Consider the following 24,038-nt stretch of genomic DNA (forward strand, 5'->3'; position numbering starts at 1 on the left):
ACAATTCTCAGGAGGGATTTCGTATTCCAATGTTTTTCTTTCTTTATACAATCATCACTCATCAATCCCGTGCGATAGGTAAGAAGCGAATGAACTATACATCTATCACTAAATTCCTACAACATTAATATAATTGATATTATTGCAATTCTCACTGTAAGTTGAAATTTTCTAAAGATATATAATTACAAAAAAATACGACGGTACTTCAACAATAATTTACAATCAATTGTACATAGGTACAGTAATATAACTTTACAATTAGTAATTAGGCATTCATCGTACTACATTTAATCTTTGATCTTATATTAAAATCTAGCTTTAAGCTGAAATAAATAACATACATTAAAAGCCGAATCATCAAATAGAATACATATCTATCTTTAATGTCTTTCTTTAAATATTATTTATCAATTCATACTAACATTTATCATTTTGTTCACCCTAAAACTTAATTGAGTCGTTATTTTTATAATCTGCTTTTACATAATGTTCTTAAATCAAATTATTGCTATGCTAAAGAAAAGAAAAAAAATTACAAAACCGGATATATTCGTGGCTGATCACGCAGATCTGCGTCCACGGTTCCGTAGTTGCAGAGACGAAACAAGTTTATTAAAAAGATAATGTTTTCAGTATGAGCACTAGATTTATCTATTATACTTTTTGTAAAGCATTATGAAAATTTCTTCCTAACTATAATACAATTTTTACTAAGTTAATTAGTAATAAAGGTTATTTAGCACAGTTAAAAAAGGAAACAGTGTTATTGCAATTAGTATTCCAACATTTTAGTATCAATTGCTTAAACCATTCAGGCACCGTATTGGATTAAACTTTGCAACACGTGTCCTACACTTCAGAGGATATGATTTAGTACTAGAATATAGAACAGCTTATTGTTATTGCGGTGTAATGTTTTTTTTAATTATGGAACGTTATGCAACATTTTGAGATAGCTGTCTATCTAAAATTCTTCAGATCGTCATTTAACTAAAACTACGGAACCACTGAAAACATTATTTGAGAACCATAGCATGTACAATGTACATCTCGATAGAGAGCGAAACTTTTGGCACTAAATCTATTATAAATATTTTACTTTTTTGCACGCCTCATAATCGAAGCGGGTGAGCTTGTACTCTACACTCCCCTAACAGAAATCAAGCGATTTCTTGAACTAAAATCGTCTCTATTTATTTTCTATCACACTTGTAGAACAATATTTACATGTAAATGTAATGCAAAAACACTAGTTTTAACACTTAGTACATTTTTAGAAGACATTTTGCTATTTTAAATTAAAAAAACATTAAAAAAAATTTTTGTAGACGTCCGGCTGTCAAATGTATGTATAAAAACTGGCGTGGTCACGATAACTGCCGAAAAACTTAGCTGATCAAGTTTATTTATTTTTTATTGGCTTCAGCATTATATAAAACTAAGTCCCTTCGAAGATCACGGTCTAATTCTTCGTAGTTTATTTATAATTAGCAATAAACTAAAAAAATGAGATTACGAGGCGTGCACTTTTGGATTTTCAAAACTTTTTAAGTTTATCAGTTCTGTATTTATTTTTGTTAAATAACAATAATACTTATTGTAACGAAATGACTATACAAAATACGCACCAAAACAAAGTACGTTCGACTCTAGATTTTTTATATTGAGGTATAAATAAACTTAGCATATTCTTTCATTATTGAGATTTATACATCCTCATGTAATATCAATTTAGATAGTATTAGTAATTTTAACGTTGTAACTCAAGCCGATCTGGACACTAATTCCTACCAGGAATGCGCATTATAACATAGCTACTAACAGGTGGGGAAAAGAGAACTAACAAAGATGTAATATTTAATGTTATTATAAAAACACGAATGAACTTAAATCAAAATTAAGTAACACAATAAAAAATAAATCCAAATCGATATTTTTATTATTGTAAAAATAACGGAATGCTAATATACAAAAATATGGCAACGTCGATAGATCAGATCGAATTTAAAAAAATAATAATAAGACAAAAAAATAATTTAAATCTTTTACACTGAACTATCGCTACGTAAATTCGAGAAACGTATCACTTTGACAGCTGAACGAGGTAAACAAAGACCATAAACAATAGAGTATCGGTTGACATTTCAATTAATATCGTAGATCCCCTGAGATTCAATGTAACGTTGCGTTATGATGCGGCCGGAGTCGACGACGGGCGTCAACAGCTCATCGGACGACACCTGTATCCTGATTCGGTTATCGGACGGTAGGTTCGCTGCCCCGTTAGTATAGAAACCGAGAGTCATCGGCTTGTGCTCGTCGTAGGGCTTGTACTTGGGGCTGACTGGTTGTAAGTGTGAGGGACTGGCGGCCAGGGGGTTGTACGTCACGTGTATTCGAACTACGTCTTCGGACTGAGGAGACACGGACGGGGGGTAAGGCGTCGCCCGAGGGGTCGAATGGGCCGTCGATGGCGCCCTCTGTATACTCATGCCGCATATGCCAGATCTGGAACATTCCATTTAAACATTTTATTTTTATTATTACATAATCAGCTTATTAAGTTACAACTAGCGTTTGACTATAATAGTTTTTGCCTAACTATGTTTAAATGCATAGCGATATATAAATGGATATGACTATGTTCCTTAATATCCGTCGCTGGTATGAAGACATCTTTTGTGAAATTATATTTTTACAATTCATGTTCAATTGCTAAATTAATATTCCAAAATAAATCTGGCACCCAAATATTACATAGATATATATTGCAAACATCTTCATATAAATTCTTGTCTATGTATTAAGACAAATGTTAGATTAAAGTTAATGAGTAATGCCATATTATTAAAGACATAAGAATTTTATAATAAACGGGTTAGTTTGGAAGACAAAGTCGACTCATGATTTGTTCAAACATATATTTTTATTACACTTTATTAAAAATGTACAAACTGATTTCTTATACCAGCGACTGAAAGTTAACTGGAAATAAAATTATTAGCCTACAATAAGTATGACATAAGCAGTGCTTTAACCGACACAATAAAATAAAGGCGGGCAAAGCTGAGTCTAATACTATTTGTATAGTTGTAATACAACAAGCGCAATATTGTTATATTTTCAATACAATTTATACTGTCAATATCGGAGTCAAGGGGTCTGTTCATCAAGTCAATTTTGTAATACACTACCCGACCGACGTTATATTCTTATAAATTGTTTGCAACGCATTTAAGTCGCGTTGAGTTTTAAATAATCGTTACGTTTTCTGATATTATCCAATTTTCTATGAAATTTTTTAAATTTACGAATTTATACAAAGTATTAGAAAAATTTAAAAGAAATAATTGCGTTGGTACAGTCGTTTAAGCTGACGTTCTAAATTAACCAAAGAAAATTATTTCATATAAATAATACAATGTATCAATTTTACCAAACTATAATAGTGACATACCAATTTTAGACACACTTGTAATATAAAAGAGGAAAGGGGTACCCCCTTTGGCCCCAGCCAGATATATATTTGTATAATCGTGTCTTAAATAAAGAACGTAGTAAAAATCTTAACCTACATAAGACTTATCTCTAAGATATATTTCATAAAATATCGTACAAAAAAAAACGATAAATTGTCAGAAACTTGAACAAAATTTATTTTAAAAATAAGCTTGATTTCGGCTTCTCTAAGATCGTGACGGGTAATTCCGGCCACAGCAATATTTAGCCGTTACATATGTTATACAAATTATCTGCACTTAGATTAACAAATGACTCGTGAACCCAGTCTTGACATTATTGGCATTGCCATCAGTCTTCGTCAATAATTTCATCACAAATTGTACATTGTTATTTTTGTTGTGTCAAACTATAAATTTACATTTTTCTTTGGCGGTGTTCTTATTTTTCTTTATCTGGGCGTTAACTTCTTCTTTGGAACTGTTGACTTCAATTATCTTCTTTTAATAAGGAGTTGATATTAAAGTCATATATAATTATAAATATTTGGGTTCGCCTTTTCTTTATGTTTCAAGTGTCAAAATGTTTTATAAGATATATTTATACTATAGCCTTTACATGTTCCCGTAATGGTGCTAGGAATGCTCTATCTTTCTGCGTCTGCACTCAAGGAAATTCACGTTCAAAGTATTTGTCATTTCTTATTTTGTTTTTCAACTTAATTTCTTAAGTTCGTGTTTCTCTTTTTAATCTTAGCCATTTTGACCTCCGCCTACGATAAACCAAGGACAGGTGATTGGAAAGAACATTATTTATGAACTTCTGAAAAGAAATAAGCCTTAGAATATATGTCCGGAGCTACCCGCCAAAATGATAACCGCAGCTACCCGATTTGACTTTCGAGCAAAATTATGGCTTTATATGCTAATAAATATACAAGTTTGACCAGGTAATGTATACATTTACTTACGTATTTTCAACTCTACACTCTTACATTGAGGTGACGCGATCTTTATTGACATACTAGTTTTAAACCACGGCTTCGCTCGCATTTTTTTAAAATAAAATATATCCTATGTTACTTACTATCTGAAGCAGTTTTCGAGCGAAAGCATAACCAACAAACTTACATTCACATTTATAATATTAATTAGGGATTTAAGTATGAACGCTCTTACGACCGGACCGGACAAAATGACCAATCAAATTCTACTTATTGCACGTTTCTGATATGATACAAAAGAATAAAGAAACGCGAAAACATTGATTGTAAATACAAAAGACGCATATATTAGTATTCTATTTCATTTAATTTTAAACGGATCGACGGGTGGTCGTAAATGGCCTTAACACGTTGAACGCCACGAGGGACACCAGTTGTGCCTCACTTGTATAGTCCATGGGGCCAGTTAAAAATTCCTTATTTTCGAAATTTTTATGGTAAGATTCTATTGCACTACCATACCCATTCTTAAAGATCTTGCTTATTTTTCCTTACACCATCTGACATATTTTAGGTCATATTTTTTAAGATGACTCTGGCTCGCGGTCATGTAAAAAATTGTGTGTCGACTACATGGCCCAAACAGTAAAAGTAAAAAATCAAAACGGCGTTTAACGTATTAATAATTATATTATATATTTTTTTTTCGTTTATAACTTTTTCTGTGCTGTGTACCATAAATAAATTACACATGGCCGGGGCTACCCACCTTTCCCTTATATGATTTTTGTAATAAAATATTTAAACGTCGATAGCACAGAATTCATCTTATCAAGAACTAATATATTAATCCGCGTCATGGATAAGAGAATGTTGTATAAATCTTATAATAAATCACACTACGGATTAAGTAATACATATTCTATACATAAAGCAATCTTTAGCGATTTATGAGTCGCTGCGGCATGAGCTTGTAATGTTCTGCAGGGTAGTGAGTGTGACCCACCTTACCCTTTAGCACAGCTTCGGCTAAACACTCAGTCTTATTTACAGCCGTGGACGAAGGTTATGTTTAGGTCTTAGTTTGAGATCGCCAGCTCTGCCACCGGATTGCTTTGCTGCGGTCCTTTTGACCCCACCTTGAGTACCGTATATTTATTACGAATAAATATTATATTACATAATATATACATAGAAAAAGCAAAATATACAAATATTTATATTTAAAATATGTTTTCTGAAAGCTTGCTGAATAATTATACATTATACGCAAATATATAAACATTTAAATAAATAAAAGATTGTCAGTGAATATTCTACAAAATTAAAAAGTAATTACTATGGAAATAACACATAAATACTGGTATTGCCTTGAACAATTATGTAATAAACTTTAATCATTAGAGCTAATCATCAACGTACGTACCTACCTATCAACAAGGTAATAAGTCGATTAGGCTATAATATTACTATACGTAATCAGATAGTTTATTTTTTAAGCCTTGGCATGTTTTTATTATAACAGTTATTAGAAACATTTTATGTATGCTAAGTTAATCCAATATCATTATTATTACGTAAAACAAGGGCAGGAATTAAGGGAAAATTATTAATCACACCCCCGACACCAAATCTCATTCATTAAAATATTCAATCTATATTATAAGCCAAGTGGAACAATTATTATTATTATAAAAAAGATACACGGAAAATGTCACATTACTGTATATTAATGAAGGAAGATATAGGAAACGTTATCACTGTTAGCGTTTTTTATTTTATAATAAAATATAAAATGTGTTAAAAAAGTTAAATATAACGCTATATTTATCATATTATAGCTATAAATATTTTTGTCGCGGGTCTTATCGCGACACTTATATACAGTTTTTTTTATGCACTACACGAGACTAGACAGCTCGTGACCACAATAGACGAAATATCTTGAAAAAGCTAGGACAAAATAAAAAGTACATAGCTAAGGGCGAGTTTAAACTACAGAACAAAATATGTTTTAAGTAACGAATTTCTATAATTATACTATAACAAGGAAAAAGCATCGCATTTATAACTTTGAATTTTTTTTGTGGTATGTTACAAATCGAGTTCTGACTTAAATCCCTGAACTGATTTGGAAAAAGTCTTACACAAAGCTGAATCTTTTTAAACAATCCCTTCTCAAGGAATCACAACTCATCACTCATCATCGTCCCTTCAGCCCAATACAGTCCACTGCTAGACATAGGCCTCCAAAAGTTCCCGCCAAAAATGGCGTGAACTCATGTGTTTGCCCAATGTCACCACGCAGGGTAGGCGGGTTGGTGACCACAGGGCTGGCTTTGTCGCACCGAAGACGCTGCTGCCCGTCTTCAGCCTGTGTATTTCAAAGCCAGCAGTTGGATGGTTATCCCGCCATCGGTAGGCTTTTTAAGTTCCAAGGTGGTAGTGGAACTGTGTTATCCCTGAGTCGCCTCTTACGACACCCACAGAAACAGAGGGGTTGGCTATATTCTTTACTGACGTAGCCACACAGCGTAATCGCAACTGACTGCTATTTAAAAGATTCGTTCTGCCATAGATAACTAGCCAACGCCTTTAAATGTAATAAATACTAACAAAAAAAAGGAAAAAAGCGTAAACGTGTAGTATCTTTGCTATAAAAAAAATTGCTATATTAAATTTTAAGTACACTTTCGTGTTATATCACAAATGTTTAATACTAATAGACTTAAGCATCGCGATTAGACCCGTTACACACACAAAGATTAAACAATAAAAATAGGAAAAATAATAAAAAAAAAAAACCTAGATAATGTGACTTTAAAGTATAAAGCAAGTAGGTGCTACTAGACAATCTCACCCATCTGACCCAGTGCCGTCGTCGCTGATGTTGCTGTGAGTGTCGAGCGAGTTGTCGGGCGCGTGGGAGCGTCCGCTCGAGAACACGCTCAGGTCGGCCGTGCTCGTGACACTGGTGTCCGCTAGCGAACGACGAGACCCGAGCGCGGACGTCGAGTCCTCGCAGCGAACACCGCTCGCGACCCCACTGTGATCTGCACACGACCTTACTCTTACACTCGTACTTATAGCCATTTGAGTACTATGTAACGAAATTTTCACGATTCTTTTACATTCTCTCCTCCCCTATGGAACGAGCCGTAACGTATTTCTTTGGCACCCTCCCTCGTTCTAAACGTTACGTAACACGCAAGTAACCTTTATCACCTAAAAGTTAAGTTACTGAAAGTACCGAAAAGTTACTGAAATATCTTTGTTATTGTTACTAATTTAGAACATTTACATCTTTTTTTAGGAAAATCTAATTTTTTGTTTACATTTAAAAAAGACACTGTCACGTATAGCTATATGCGTATGTCAGCGTATGTCACGTATTGTTCGGACCCTAATCCCGACCCTCAAATAAGATTTTACAAGTTCCTCGACCCCAAAATTGCGTTACATAATACTTAAACGATTACTATACGCTCCATCCTTAACTGACATTGTGAGGATCACAGTGACTTTTACCAAAATAATCAAAGCTTTTATCACTCATAAAAATGTGTCTTTTACCTGACTAATATCAATGCTTTTGTTTTATGGACTTTGTAAATAAACATTTATTTATTTCTTAACGACTATAACGTCTAGATAGTAAATAGTTGTGGTAGAAAGTAAAATACTGTATGACTAAAATATATTCCAATGTAAGCTGTACATATAGTCAATAAGAAAAAAATCTAAATAGGCTCTAATGATTGTTATCCTGAACATATAATAGTAATCGTTACTCTAGAAAGAGAAAATATTATTAGGACTGTCGGTTAACCTTCAACTTCGAGAAGGGGCTTTGTCTAAAGATCCCTTACGTGTTGTTCTAATTATGTTAAGTTCAATTACTTTGCTAATTTAAGAAAATCATTATGTACTCTATTATTCAGAATTTATGTAAAAAAAATTTGAGCCACTATGATCCACACAAGCTCACACTATATTCCAAGAACTGTCGCTTCATTTATGAAGTCAGTATTAGTAATGAATGAAAGAATGATATTTGAATGAATTACCGAATCAAAGTTAGCAAAAGCAAACATCGTGTAGATAAATTAAGCGGATGAGCAATCGAAGGAATAACATGCAAAAACGTTGCACTTACCTCGGATCATAGCTGGGAGCACACACACATTTCAAGCAAACAATGTGCCAATAATATTACATGCAAACGTAACAAAAATATCTCTGCTCGTAACCTGAATGAAACTCGAATGTACTTTATCGTTTATCAATTATTTATATTACAATTATTTTTTCAACATTCTCCTCAAGTTTTTTATATTTTCGCTTTTGACAAGGTAGCTATGATTCTTGTGGTCATTCTTGAGCGAATAAAGTGGAGTGAGAAGGGTTACGTCTTGAAGGATGTTCATAGAGGCTTGGGATGTATGGAGGGGAACCGCGCTGATAGTATTTTCGGCTGAAGGCAAAAAATAATAGGCATTTATAAATATTAAAAAAATACTTTTACGTTAACTTATCCGCATAAAAAAACTTTAATTTAATTCATAGCTGTAGCAGAAAAGCAGCTTTATTTATTTATTTATTGAATATCAATGATTATTTAGAAACTGAAGACCAACAATCGTCGATAATGTTTTGAATTTTCGCTGCGAATGTAACGGGCTTAACAGAAGTTGAAAAAAATAAAACAAATTACGAACATGTTAAGGAAAGCATTAAAGGTACTCTGCAGTGCCGTTTCTACTCGTGACACAATCTATGTGATATCTAGTTTAAAAAGTCTAAAACATACCATGAATAAGGTATTACGATATTTACTAAGTTTAGGTGTCTTCATACCACAACGGGCGGCAAAACTAAAAATAGAGAACAATTTTAAAGTGCCACTTTCAATACAAAAAATATTTACTTTAATACTCTAAATGGTAACAATGAGTGAAAAATGTGTATTACTAATAAAATACAACGTTGAACGAAAATGATTTTATTATTTTAAATGTCTTCATTTTTTAATTTTGACGCAAGTAATAATACGTACGCAATATCACTTAAAAACTAATAAATACAAAAATATAGACAATGCCGTTAAAGCAACACCATGTTTTCAAACTGGATGATAGGGGTGGGTTTATGTTGATTATAGAAAGAATGCAGGACCACTTGACTATATTTTAAAAAAAAAAAACAGGCAAGAGCAGAGATCAACCCAAAAACAGTAACCAAAATATATAAGAACACATCTTGTACCCGTAGCATGAAATGTGTGCTTTTGTAAAAATATTAAAGAATACTTTTAAAGTACATGAAGTAAAAAACGTACGATAATCAATGTGACAGAACATACAGATAAAGCGTTAAAATCAACGTGACTAAAAATCGTTTGAAAATGTACACGATTGTTAAAACTAATTTTTGGTTAGCGATTCCACAAATAGTAAGCGAGAAATGTTAATAAAAATTATTTTGTTAATTATGACATAAACCCACCGCCATACCACCGTGACCATGCTAGTGCGTACAAATAGGACTATATGATACCACTTGGCTTTTAACGTGTGCTGTTAACGATAAACAGTGGATCCTCGGTAATCTGGCCTCTGCTTAAATACCCTTGCAATTGGCCTTTAATGAAAAATCAAAATTCCTGATTTTATAAGAATAGGAAATAATTAGACACACAGTCCTTACTGATATTATAATTGCGAAAGTAAATTTGTCTGTCTGTCGCGCTTTCACGCCAAAACTACTGAACCGATTGAAATGAAATTTGGTACACAGGTATTATAGAGCCTGCTAAGGATATGGGCTACTTTTTAATGGGAAAAAAGTGGTGTAAGGGATTGAAAGGTACTAGCTAGAAGCTTGACACTTATTTTTTAGACTGATGATTCGATATAAATAAATATGACATTCAAAGTTTGTAAAAGTTTTACCCTCAAGGGTGTAAAATAACAATAGGGAATAGTGGATGAAAGTTTCTAAAGAAAAATGTCAGGTTTATGTGAATGTTTTATAAGTTAGCGGCAAGAGACAAAATATTAGAGCTATTCTGATGTCAAAAATAAACCAAAAGATATATCCAAAAAAATGCTGTGCAAAGACACTATTCTACGCGGACAAAGTTGCGGGCAAAGCTAGTAAATAACTCTCTAGTTCACAGTATATTTAGGATTATGTAGGAATACAAGATAGTCTTAAAAAAGTTTGGCAGATACAAGTCCAAGAATTTCGACAATCAAAAAATATCTTTCAAAATGTTTGTCGGTTTACCGAGAGTCCACTGAATTGGCAAGCAAAAATTCAGTGTCAAAGATGTCTATTAACTTCACACTGAATTTGTGGAGGTAGTCACCTTGCGCTAAGCTGTTATATTAAACAATATTGTACTATGTCACACAATTCAATCCTGCCGATGCATATCATGATCAGATGATGCAGATCCTATTTACTTGACAAGAAACACTATTCGTGCTATATTTTTTTTTTTTTTTTTAGTTAGTCACGATTATTAACTTATTATATAAGTATCTCAAATATTTGTGAATACTATTTGATATTGCGTTGATCGTTGATTGAAATTTTTCATTAACGTCTTATAACTGAATTATAATTTATATGAATTTTAATATATAGTTATTATTATGATTGCTATATAATTTTAAATGTCTAAAGTTTTCCTATGTATTTTTAGATAAATTTTAGAAATTTCAAATAACTGAATAGTATTAACAAAAAACTTTTGTTAAAGATTCATTATTGATCAAAACTGTATAATATTATTAATAAAAAGAAAAAACTATGAGAAAACTATCCTTCCATTTTTTAACGATATTAAAAAAGGAGGATTTTATAAATAGAATACTATATAATTAGGTATCGCCGTATTTTCAACGATAATATTTTAGTATATAATAAATAGAACAGCTTTAGTTAAGGAATATCCTGTCATAGTAAGCCACCTTTCGTTGTTTTGTTGAATTTGATTCAATTGCGATGATGAAGATGCAATGACACTCCGATCAAATTGACTTTACTGAGCTAAATATAAATCTAGAAGCAAAAACTTTGTACCCCTTTTTACGAAAATTGCGCGAACGGTGAAATGTGAAATTTTGGCTAGTATTTTTTTTAATTATGTATAAATAACACATTAAATCAACAAAAAAAAAACATTAAACACAATATAAGATATTTAACACACAGGCATCAATCAAACTGAGAATAGATTATAGACTACATATTAATATTGTCTTTACTGAATGTCAAACATAATCTATATAAATAAAAATGATTGTTGGTAAGCGCATAACTCGAGAATGGCTCGACCAATTCGGCTAATTGATTTTTTTCTTCTATTCGACTAGATAACGAGCCAAAATAAAACGTCTTTCTAATTAAGTTCATATTTTTTGAAACTTGTACACGCTAAAACTTTTTAATAAATTATGAATCATGGGATATAATAACCACAATATATTGATCATATTGTATTACGCAACGACTTTACAATTATAACGGCCTACGAGCTTTAGGGGTTTTGAGCAAACGACTATGTCTCGTTTTCGTCTTTATTAATAACGTTTCGTTTTTCAGTTACTACTATTAGTGTGAAATATAAGATTGTTTTAAAAAACTCGATAGAATACATCGTAATATAAGTGAGATCGCTTTTATAAATCAATAATATAATTACACAGGTGGATGTCGTGACTGTATTTTAGACATTTGAAGAAATCACAAGTCTATGTAGCTATAATTTGCTAACAGTACACTAGTAATAATGATATCGTTTAAAAATAATTTTAATATATAAAAGAACTGATATATTCACGATTATCTATATAACTCGTGTAATCCTAAACGCAATTGATGTTTCATAAAAATAGCTATTATTGTTCAAGATAACTTTATTATTGTGATAATATACATCTAAATATTCATTATCAGGGCTTCAATTAAACGAACAGGAAATAATCCAATTATTTAGGCGAGCGCTTTTTGAATAATTTACTAACAATAGAAAATTCGAATAATTTGAAGACGCCGATCCCATTCCGTGTTCTAATTAATGTATTAAATATTTACAACTTTTTTTTTTAAATCCTGACTACGTTTAGATCATTTTTACATAACGTAAATATGAACATAAATATTATAAGCGCACGAAACCGGCGCATATAATAATTTGTACTTCCAGGTAAATCACATCTACAACACATTCTACAATAAAAAGATACTTGAAATACACTACTTCTTGCCATATCTCAGATATTTAATCAACATAAAAAAAATATATATCAATAATAAATCAAAAATCTATTGAACACTGTAATGTAAATGAGTAAATACCGTACACTAGGCATGCATGATAGAATAAACGACGTTCATTCAATACCAATATTTTCAGCGATCGAAGAATATTTAAAAATAACATAAATTAAAAATGAATTATAATAAATAAGTCACCGGCGATTGTTATAAAAATATACGCCGTCTTTGTGTATTATTTAAGGGTGTATAATTTTATAAATGAGTGAACAGATCGGAGCTGAGGCTCGTGTCGGATGAGGTACGCGACGTGGGCGGCGAAGCCTCCAATATTTCCAAATTACCTGAAACTGTGTCGCTTTGTGACACTCGCAGTTCCTGCAAATCTAGGGCCGCTTTTTCACGCCTGCAACAATGATGATAGATTTATGATAATATAATATATATTGATAATATAATATATATTGATAATATAATATATATTGATAATATATTAATGATAATACATTTCAACATTTAAAATGTGCTATCTTCCTCCATTAGATATCAATGACGACGCGTTGGCGCAGCGGTCATAGCACTGGCTGTTGCGCTGGCGGTCGTGGGTTCAATTCCCGCTCACGACAGACATTTGTATGTGATATGTAGATGTTTGTCGTGCTCTGATCGTTGTGCTTGTGTATTGTGTGTATTTCCGGACTCTCGACACAGGAGAAAATCCTACTAGGGGCCGTTGAGTTTGAAGCGTCAAGACTAGGACATCTATATAAGCGATGGAAAAAGAAAGGTCATATCTTCCAAATACCACTTATATGCTGACGATTTGAAAATATATCGCCATTTTAAGTTACATGATGTTGCGTCTGCTATTATCTCCATCAATGATGATCTGAGGCGTATTACTGAATGGACTGAAAGTTTCGGTCTTACTGTTAACCCGGGAAAAACTAAAGCATTAATCATAGGTAGTAAACGCATTCGCTCGAGACTTGATATAGCTGAACTACCCCCTATTACTGTCGACGGCGTTCCTATTACTTTTTCCGACGCGGCTAAGAACTTAGGTGATGTTTTTGATTCCAATCTTAACTGGAATGCTTATATCAATAAGATATTGAGATTAGTCGTAAAACATACTTTTTGCTTCATTCTAAAGCACTACAAAATTTTTTGCCCTTCAAGACTAAAGTTTCTCTCGTGCAAACTCTCATACTTCCGATCATTGATTACGCTGATGTCACTTGTTTAGATGTCATCGAAGAATTACTTAACAGGCTTGAGCGACTACAAAATTTATGCTTGCGTTTCATTTTCGGCTTAAAAAATATGATCATGTTAGTTAGTCACTTTCGTAAGCAACTTCAATGGCTACCTATCCGCTATCGTAGAAATGTTAGAATATTTTGCTTTTTTGTTAAGACTCTTTTTAATCCTTGTTCTCCTTCTTATCTACAGGACCGGTTTTCTTTCTCTCACGATGATGATTCTCTGTGCAGATCTCATAAACGTTCCCTTCTTCAGATGCCCACCCACAGTAGCGATTTTACCTTTACCGTACATTCCGTTAGACTTTGGAATTCCCTACTGTATGAAATTCGCGATTACAAAATACTATCGCTATTTAAGAAAAGAATGAGAGCATTCTACCTGAATCAATCCTAGTCTAAAATCAATTTAATAAGTATCTTTATGCGTATTGTATTATATTTTATCGTATGTATTATATTATGTATCGTATATGTGTATGTGTGTATGTATAAGTATCATAATCTTAATTGTATCTACGTGTGTATACATTATGTATGTAGGCATTTATATATTGTATAATTATGTATTTATTATATATATTATATTTTTATTCTCAATATGTTTAGATTGTACACGCTAATTTTGCAACTGTTTTATAATTTTCCTGTGGCAGGACTACTAGAAGAGATTTCATCATGGGATAAGTAGTGCCTTTGTAACAGCATTGTTACATAAATTATTAAATAAATAAATAAATAAATAAGAAAAAGATGTTACAACAACAAGCTGATTGGCTAAGGCTTTGCTCGCCTAAAAACTCATTAAAAACACTAAACATCACAATTTTACGGTTAATGACTATCTTCAAAATGAACAGAACTATTTACATTAAAGTTCTGATTTTTATCCCCTACTTTACCTCCTAATGAGCCGAAATTAGACAAGACTAGAAACGTAGGCTTTAAGTGTTCACGTAATTAAAAATTCCTTTTGGTCATATTTCGTGATTGTAGCTCCAACAGTTTTCCTTGGCAATGATAGACCAGTCATGGACACACACACACACGCTTAACTTTTTATATTATTTGTGTCTGTTTTAACCACATTACTTCTGATATACGGTGGGGTCGCTACAAAAATAGTCTACGGCGTGAGCGTACCCACGTAGAGCAAGGTAGGGCATTTGCCATACACTGATTCGAAGCCAATAATTGATATTTTATATTTTAATGAGGAAATTTTAAGTAGGTTTATTGTGATAATACAAACTATTATTGTGATAATTTAACTTTCTACTATTTATCGATTTATATATTTATTTGTTTTTAGGTGGAAACCTATTCAAAATTCTGGATACGCCCATGGTTTACGGCCTTACGGCCAATAATACAAATAAATGTATAATTGTTAAGATTTGTAAATTCCAATTAAAGTTTCAATTTAATTCTATTACTTTATTTTTCATGCCAAATCGACTACTTTTGAACCGATTTCAATAAAAAAAAAAATTATGAAACCCAGAAAAAGTTATGTATTTTTCATAATAATAACTTTTTTATTTAAAATAGCCATAACTTTTTCAAAAGAAGACTATGGTAATTTATTTTATAAATAAATTTTTCGAAAACGTATACAAAAACGAAAATAATATTGAAAAAAAACCTCAATAATGTTTTTTAACTTTTGGCCAGATCCAAAGGGGTCGGGTTCAAAAGTGGTCAATTTCATTTTTGGTCAAATATATACGAGTACTAATATTATAAAGAAGAAAACATCGATTTTTTATTTTGTTTGTATTGGATAAACTCCAAAGTACTGGATCGATTTTAATAATCCATCAGTAGAATGCTATGTGATTACTGAGTGACATCTATACTAATATTATAGAGTGGTAAAGTTTCTAACTTTGTCTGTTTGTAGTGCCCCTACACCTTCGCAAATACTGTTCCGATCATGAAAATTCTTTCACTAACAGAAAGCTACAATATTCAGGAGTGATATAGGCTATATTGATTATTATTGAACAAAAATTCATTGAAAAATAATAGTATATGTAAATCAAGTGGGAGAATTGCCAGCGAGATGAAAACTTTATATTTGCATCACAAAAATAATTAACGCCAAACAAAGAAGTGGGCACGGGTCGGCTAGTATGCTATATATTTTAACGAGAGTAAACGGAATAGCAGAAATCATGTAAAGCTAGATAATACATAAAATTGGAGTGTCTGTTTGTAATATTAAACTAACCGCTTTTTACTTAAAATAACCGCATTTTACTAAATGTATATGGTGGATGGATGTATACACGGTACATATACCAAAATAGCATTTGTTACAATTTCTGTCTGTCTGTCTGTTTGTTCCAGCTAATCTCTGAAACGTCTGGAGCGATTTCCAGAAAAAGAAAGACCGAAAACTTTGTTAGCAACACTAGTCGCATGTATTAATAAAACTAGCGACCCGCTCCGGCTTCGCACGGGTATAAAATATAATTATAGCCTATGTCATTCACTGAAAAAATGATTAAAATCGATCAGTAGTTTTGATTTATTCATCACGGTGCGGGTCACTGCCCGTGACCCGCACGCGTTAACTTAAGAGTAAAAGCCGGCCGGAACCGCCGCAAACGCTACGTACCGCGATTTTTAAATCTGTAATATCTTCGAAAATATTCATTTAAATCATTTGCTGTAAAGGGCCATTTAGATCTATATTAAATAAAAACATATTTAAGGTATTTAATTGGATAAGGATTAATGCTGTATTGGTTAAAATCGCTTCGAAAATTAGCCATTATTTGTCGTAAAAAGTAAATGACAAAAAAATGTTATTGTGGGATATCCATATGAGATAGGTATATACCATCGCGGAGTTTTCTGTAGACCTTTTCAATGTGTACAATACTTAGTACATTATTTTGATAAATCTCGTAGGGTTCAGCCTGCGTTTGCAATTTAAGCGAAAAAAAAAATATTTACGACATAACATTAGAAAACTCAAAAATAACAGTATTTCTCCACTATTTAATGGATGTTATTATACATATAAACCTTCCTCTTGAAGCAATCTATCTATTAAAAAGAACCGCATCAAAATCCGTTGCGTAGTTTTAAAGATTTAAGCGTACATACATGTGCAGGGACAGAGAAAGCGACTTTGTTTTATACTATGTAGTGATTAGTACCATAGTAGCTAATACTTCTATCTTAATATATATAAATCTCGTGTCACAATGTTTGTCCGCGATGAACTCTTAAACTACTTAACCGATTTTAATCAAATTTGCACACCGTGTGCAGTTTGATCCAACTTGAAAGATAGGGTATATTTTGTTTTGATATATGTAATTATTATATTTAAGAAAAAAAATAAGGCGATACGAAGTTTGCCAGGTCAGCTAGTACTTATAGATGTATGTATAAACATCAAACTTGAGTTCACAATACATTAGAAGCACTTTAACCTTAACGCTAAAAGCCTTGCATACCTAGGTAGATTAGGTTAGCTACCTTATAAACTTTTAACTTAATTATGAACTAGCCACTGCTCTCGACTTCGTGTTCGTTGAATTTGGATAAAGCATTCTATATGCTGCATTATATATAGCTGTGTGGCTACGGCATTAAAGAATATAGCCACCCCCTCTCTTCCCGTGGGTGTCGTAAGAGACGACTAAGGGATAACACAGTTCCACTACCACCTTGGAACTTAAAAAGTCGACCAATGGCGGAATAACCATCTAACTGCTGGCTTTGAAATACACAGGCCGAAGACGGGCAGCAGCGTCTTAGGTACGACAAAGCCAGCCCTGCGGTCACCAACCAGCCTGCCCAGCGTGGTGACTATGGGCAAAACACGTAAGTTCACGCCATTTTTGGCGCGAACTTGTGAAGGCCTTTGTCCAGCAGTGGACTGCGATAGGCTGATGTTGTGTGTGTGTGCATTCTATATTATGATACAAGTGCTACTTCAATTCTAGCCTTGACCGTGTGTTCGTAGCATAATATTAAATAACTGCTCAAACTAGTGAGCTTTTTAGCAGAACTCTTAAAACCGAAATCATTAACCACATTGAAACCAAACTTATTTTGCAACTGTCTTGTTTTTATTTGTATAGATTACTAAGTTTAGTTGTAAGCTATGGTGAGTAAATATTTTGATAATAATAAAGTAAATTATAAAATAAGATCTAATTCACACATTAATTTTCATTATAAATAAATAATAATTTAATGTCAAACGTCTACTTTCTTTTACCAAGACAAGCATGTTGCAAAAAGTTACTTTAAAAACGAAAACGTGCCTACCTGTTGACCTAAATCTTGTGATAAAATCCATGTGAGTTATGATTAACCCATCTCAAGCATTTTTATATTATGTCATATTTTGCTTACCTTAAAATTACTGTAGCTCTGGCTTGTTTTTCAGTTTCAGAAAAATTTTCAGCTCTTTGACCGATTTTCGACTTTTTATCTGGCTCTATGAACGTGCCGAGTTGGCGCTGAGGCAGTTCAGAGGACGGAGGCGGACCCGGATAATCAAGCTTAGCTCGTTTTAATTCTTCCATTGACCGCTCCAAATGATAAATAACAACATCGTCTTCAAAACCAAAATCTTTATGCAATTTTACCTAGAAACAAAAGTTCCCTTACTTAACATCAATAAAATTATTACAAAAAATTTCATAAAAAATATATACCTGGATAAAATTAACAATAAGATCCATATCATTTAACTTCATAATAGCTTTTTTATGAAGTTTAAGAATAGTATAGGCCATGGCAGTAATCACTCGTTCTCCATCGAGAAGATATATATCCCACACTCTTAAACATAGACTGAAGGGTACTCGTTCCACAAAGCAAACAAAGAACCATTTCAGAGAGTAAAGTATAGCATCAAGGCCAAACTTATCGAAGTGTTGCTTCAACTTTGGCATAAACTTAGTCAGAATTTTATCATGATGTTCTAAAAATCTTGTTAACTTTGGAAATCCCTCGACATATAATCCATGCATGGCATATTTCTTATCAGACAAAAGTATGGCAAGGGCCCAAAATGCATCTTCCTCATCCATATACATGAGCAATACTCCAGCTAAACCTGACATACCCTGACAGTAACCCACTTCAGAGTTATACATACTATAAGCACACAAAACATTGAACAATGAGCACTGCTTCTCTGAATATCGTTCTCTGTAGAACTGGTGTTCCCTGAATTGTCTGTTTACATCTGAATCTATCTGTCTCACATCAGTCGACCACTGCTTTGCAAGTTTTAGCATTTCCTGGTATTTTCCAGGATTTTCTGACTTTATGGTATTTACATTTAAAAGCTTGCACCATATTTTTATTCTTAAAGAGTTTGGAATGCCTTTGTATATTCTCCTATGCAACTTTTCCTTAGTAGCAGTCGATTCCCAAGATCCCAGCATCTTGACCCATTTCTTCTCCCTTTCAACTTCCACGTTAACTTTTTGTGGTGCTGTTTTTTGTGTGAGTCGCTCATCATGAATGAAGCCATATCTAGAAAATTTATTAATATATTAGCACAGATCACATAAAATAATATATGTATTTTGATTGGTTAATATCAATGCATAATTATGCATATCAAAATATGAAAAATAAAATTGAAATGAATTGTGGAAGACACTTTTAACTGATGTGAATAAAATGACTTTCAACCACTGTATTGCAAGAATACTGTTGTATTATAAGTATATTAAGGAGATCTCTGTCTCCTATCAGAGCTAGATAAATAAAAATTAGAAACCATGAGACAATTATGTGTACTTTCGCTAAGCATTACTCCAGGAGTTTCAGATCATCTGTAAATAATACATACGTATTTATCACCTATGGTAGTCATAGTTCATAGATGCCTGCAACACCAGAGGAATTACACGGTTGCATACATTGCTGACCATCATCCCAACCCTCCCAAAGACCTCGGTCTACATTACTCACCATAGGAATATAACACTACTAGAAAGCACTATTATTTATTAGATGTGATCTTCTGTAAGCTTAAGCTGAGCGGCCCGTCTGGGGAAGTTCCTTAACTTCCCCAGACGGGCCGCTCCACTATATATACGCTACCTCAAATATGTATAAAATATGCATGAAGTCTTTAACACAGAAATAACTTAATAAAATAAAAATCAAAAAAATTAAGTCTTTGAAAACAACCATGATACATGTAATAAGTGTGCAACTAGATATCTTTGAACTGCATAATAGATATTAGTTGTAGCACTGTGTGTATATATGCAATAAATTTAGTTGTAACACTTAAAAGAAATAAAAGAGTACTAATATTGTGATAATGAAAAATTTGTTGTTAAAATAGCAAACCAATTAAAATAAATCTTTCGCTATTAGGAAACTAAATATGTAATTCAAAAATGAAAAATGGCTACAATACAACACACTATCTTAAACAAGACATTAGTGATAAATGTCAAGGCATAAACTGTGCAAAAATAGTTGTAATACAAAATAAGAACAAAACAAATATTACAAAATCAAAATAATAACTGTAAATATGACTGTTCAAAACTAAACTTTACTTTAGAAATGATTACCCATAATAATATATTAATAAAATTTGCTTGCTGATATACTCTATAAAAATTATACTTATTAAAAAAACAATCGCTGAATGGTATAATAGATGATTATAAAATAATTTTTTGCACAATAAATTTAATAATAAAATCATTACTCAATCTACACATTAGCCAATTATTCTTTTTTTTTTTTGTTATTCACATTAGCTAAAAAATCCAACATGGAAAAATTTAACATCAACTATTGCAAACATGATACATGCTAAAAATTTGAATGACAATTACAACATTAGAAAAATCTCTATTTGTTATAAGGACTTATATTATAAATTGAAAATATTAGTTCATCATTTCATCATTTCAGCCTATCACAGTCCATTGCTGGACATAGGTCTCCACAAGGTCAAAACTCATGTGTTTAGCCCATAGTCACCATGCTAGGCAAGCGGGCCTGTGTATTTCAACACCAGCAGTAGGATGGTTATCCTGCCATTGGTCAGCTCAATAACCATTAAATAATTTTCAATTGTAAAAATAATAACAATATTAAACATAAAAATGCTTCACACTCAACGGCCTCCATGTTATCTCCTGTGTAGTGTGTTTAGTCCAGATACACACACACACACAATATACAAGCACAAATGTTTATCATGTACGGGGATTGAAACCACCACCAGCATAGCAGTCACAAGCCAGTGCTGTGACCATTGCACCAATGCGTCAATTATTTACTTATTATAAAGTTACTTCACAGCATAAATAATGGCATAAGTTTTATGCCATATGTGGACGACAACATATAAATAGATATCAAAACTCAAGTAAATGAGCAATTCTTCGCAAGCTATATATGTATAAATCTTAATAATAAATGTGTCTACTGTATAGTATCAGAACATAAAAAAGTCAAAATAAATATTAATATTTGGACGAAACAAATAATCAATAAATTGGTATAATAATTTTAGTATAACAAAGAATTTAATCTAAGTGTTGTTTCTTGGTAAAACTTATGGACCTTATATCCTGTTAAATTTTATTACAGATATTTGATATCTTTATTACTTTAATTTTGCATGAGCTATGTATTTATTACATTGTAACGCTTTTTAAGATGAGAGATGTATTATTAAGTATAGGTACCATTCAAAAATATTTAAAAATATATATATTACAAAAATGTCGCATAGCTAAACTTTTGCTTAATGTGAAGTTGACAAGCAGAAATATGATTATTTCTTCTTTTGCAGTAGCTATTATTAATTCAAGATAGTCTATAATTAATTTATATGGAGGCTATATGTTGTACTCGCAAACAAAACACGCTGCTACACGAAAAATTCCTAAGAAACATATACCTATCCGTTTTATGGTAATCTTCAAATTCGGGGTCTTCCCAGGGATCTATTTGACCAGCAAGGTTGTCTCGTCCTCTCTCGTATCTTTGGAAGATACGCTCCCGCTCTTCGGAAGCCCGTGCCAACAGAGCCTCCTCATTCATAACACTGCCTGCTTATGCCACATACCGATCGAACACCTACACGACCTACAATCGTTTAGCCGACCTACAAAATTGCCACTTATCCTTGTCTATTATTAAAATATCGAAAACACTCGACTACATTGCAATGCAATAGTTAAAACTATTTTTTTACATATCCTTTAATCACGTCCTTAAAATTATTCGAGAAACTAAAAAAAATCTCCGACGCTATTTTGAACAATCTGACCACAGATCTATACAATAACTTTACATGCCAAGTTTAATCAACTATTAGTCAGACTGCGACTTGTTTGAATTTTACATAGATTGCTTGAAATGCTTTGTAGTAGAATATTTTTGTTGAAGTAAATGATAGTTAACAGAAACATTTATAGCACAATTCACACATATTTAGGACATTATTTACTAAAATGAAATAATTGTGAATTCAGATTTAGATCAAATTTAGATCATATGAAAAGAAAAACGCCCCTTTTTGAGATAGACGCGAATGAGTTGGAACCAAGTCTTTTTAGTTACAATTTTAATTAATATTTTTAGTATAAAAAATTAATTTAATAACATGCCCAAAGGCTAAATTTCTTTAAATAAATTATTAACTAAGAATATTTAAAGTATACATTTAAAATTTACTTATGATAACAGCTATACTATTATGAAAAAAAAATTGTTAATATTTTAACTAAGTATATAATATACTAATGCTACTGTGGTAACTAAAGCTAGTATTTAGCTAAATATTTATTTTAAAAAATTATTACCTCTCAACTTTTAAATTACTTTCAATATCTTGCAAATGATAGAAGTAAATGATCTCGCAAACGTTGTTTTGCCATATACGTTATTAACACCCTTATTCCGCCCCTGTTATAACTTATGAATATGAAAAATAAATGTTGGACGATTCTCAGACCTACCCAATATGCACACAAAATTTCATAATAATTGGTCTAGCCGTTTCAGAAGAGTATGGTCTAACATTGTGACATGAGAATTTTATATACCTACTAGCTGACCTGGCGAACTTCGTATCACCTTATTTTTTTCTGAAATATAATAATAACATAATATATCAAAATAAAATATAGCCTATCTTTTAAGTTGGATCAAACTGCACACGGTGTGCATATTTGACTAAAATCGGTTAAGTAGTTTAGGAGTCCATTGAGGACAAACATTGTGACACGAGATTTATATATATTAAGATAAGAACTTCTGAACCAATGTTTATCAAATTTGTAAGCATTTGTAATTTGGTCCTACTTGGGAGATAGATTAGTTTTTATCTCAATTATTGATCTCAATATTACTTAATGCAAATTAAATGTTTATTAAACGATTTTAGTATGTATTTATCGGTTAGTTCTAAATCCCAATAGGCAGCTTGGCATCGAAGTTGCTCGGATACCCGGTAGATGGTGCCGTATTTCAATTTCTCTATAAGATGGCAGTTTGGCATCTAAGTTGTACATATATCCGGTAGATGGTGCCGTATTTTTATTTCTAGATTATAGACGGCGCGTTTGAATATATAATTTACATTATATTTTGATAAATTATAATTACTACATCTATGGTTGCGCGATGATATAGACACAATCGCCGTTATAAATCAATTTGAACAGATTGAATTTTCCCAGAGACGCAGCTAATGAGAAACACACTTACAACTTCGACAGAATACAAAAAAATGACATTTGATGACATAGACATTCTTGCACAATTGCCATATTAAAAAAAAGAAGTGGTACATACATTTTATACGGTTTTATTTTAATCACAAAAACACCAAACAGAATAGAATCGAATAGAAAATCGAATAGAATCTAATCGAGTAGAATAGAGTAGAGCAGATTCGAGTAGAATCGAGTAGAGTAGAGTCAAGTAAACTCGAATCATATAGAAAATCGAATAGAAAATCGAATAAAAAATCGAGAAGATAATCGAAAAGAATCGTATGGAATCGAATAGAATAGGATAGAACAGAATAGAACAGAATTTAGCAGAATAGAACA

General features: G+C 32.1%; 1 protein-coding gene across 1 annotated transcript; it reads right to left on the minus strand.

Moving 5' to 3' along the window:
* Positions 1-2,033: 2,033 nt before the first annotated feature.
* Positions 2,034-22,259, minus strand: LOC123668702 (USP6 N-terminal-like protein). The gene is made up of 6 exons (XM_045602405.1): positions 21,878-22,259; positions 18,642-19,470; positions 18,337-18,572; positions 13,036-13,097; positions 7,266-7,458; positions 2,034-2,511 (listed from the first exon to the last, which is right to left on the minus strand). The coding sequence occupies exons 1-6, from the start codon at positions 22,018-22,020 to the stop codon at positions 2,148-2,150; spliced, it is 1,827 nt and encodes a 608-aa protein (XP_045458361.1). The 5' UTR covers positions 22,021-22,259; the 3' UTR covers positions 2,034-2,147.
* Between the last annotated feature and the right edge of the window lie 1,779 nt (positions 22,260-24,038).

Source organism: Melitaea cinxia, chromosome Z (genome assembly GCF_905220565.1).
Source record: "Melitaea cinxia chromosome Z, ilMelCinx1.1, whole genome shotgun sequence".
NCBI lineage: Eukaryota > Metazoa > Arthropoda > Insecta > Lepidoptera > Nymphalidae > Melitaea > Melitaea cinxia.

Bases quoted from the DNA above. Each gene is read 5' to 3' on its own strand.
- LOC123668702 (XM_045602405.1), bottom strand. From the start codon at position 22,020: ATGAATGAGGAGGCTCTGTTGGCACGGGCTTCCGAAGAGCGGGAGCGT. The intron at 18,573-18,641 runs GTATATATTTTT...TTTTGTTTCTAG, and splicing joins TTATTGTTAATTTTATCCAG to GTAAAATTGCATAAAGATTT. The intron at 2,512-7,265 runs GTGAGATTGTCT...GGAATGTTCCAG, and splicing joins GACGGCACTGGGTCAGATGG to ATCTGGCATATGCGGCATGA.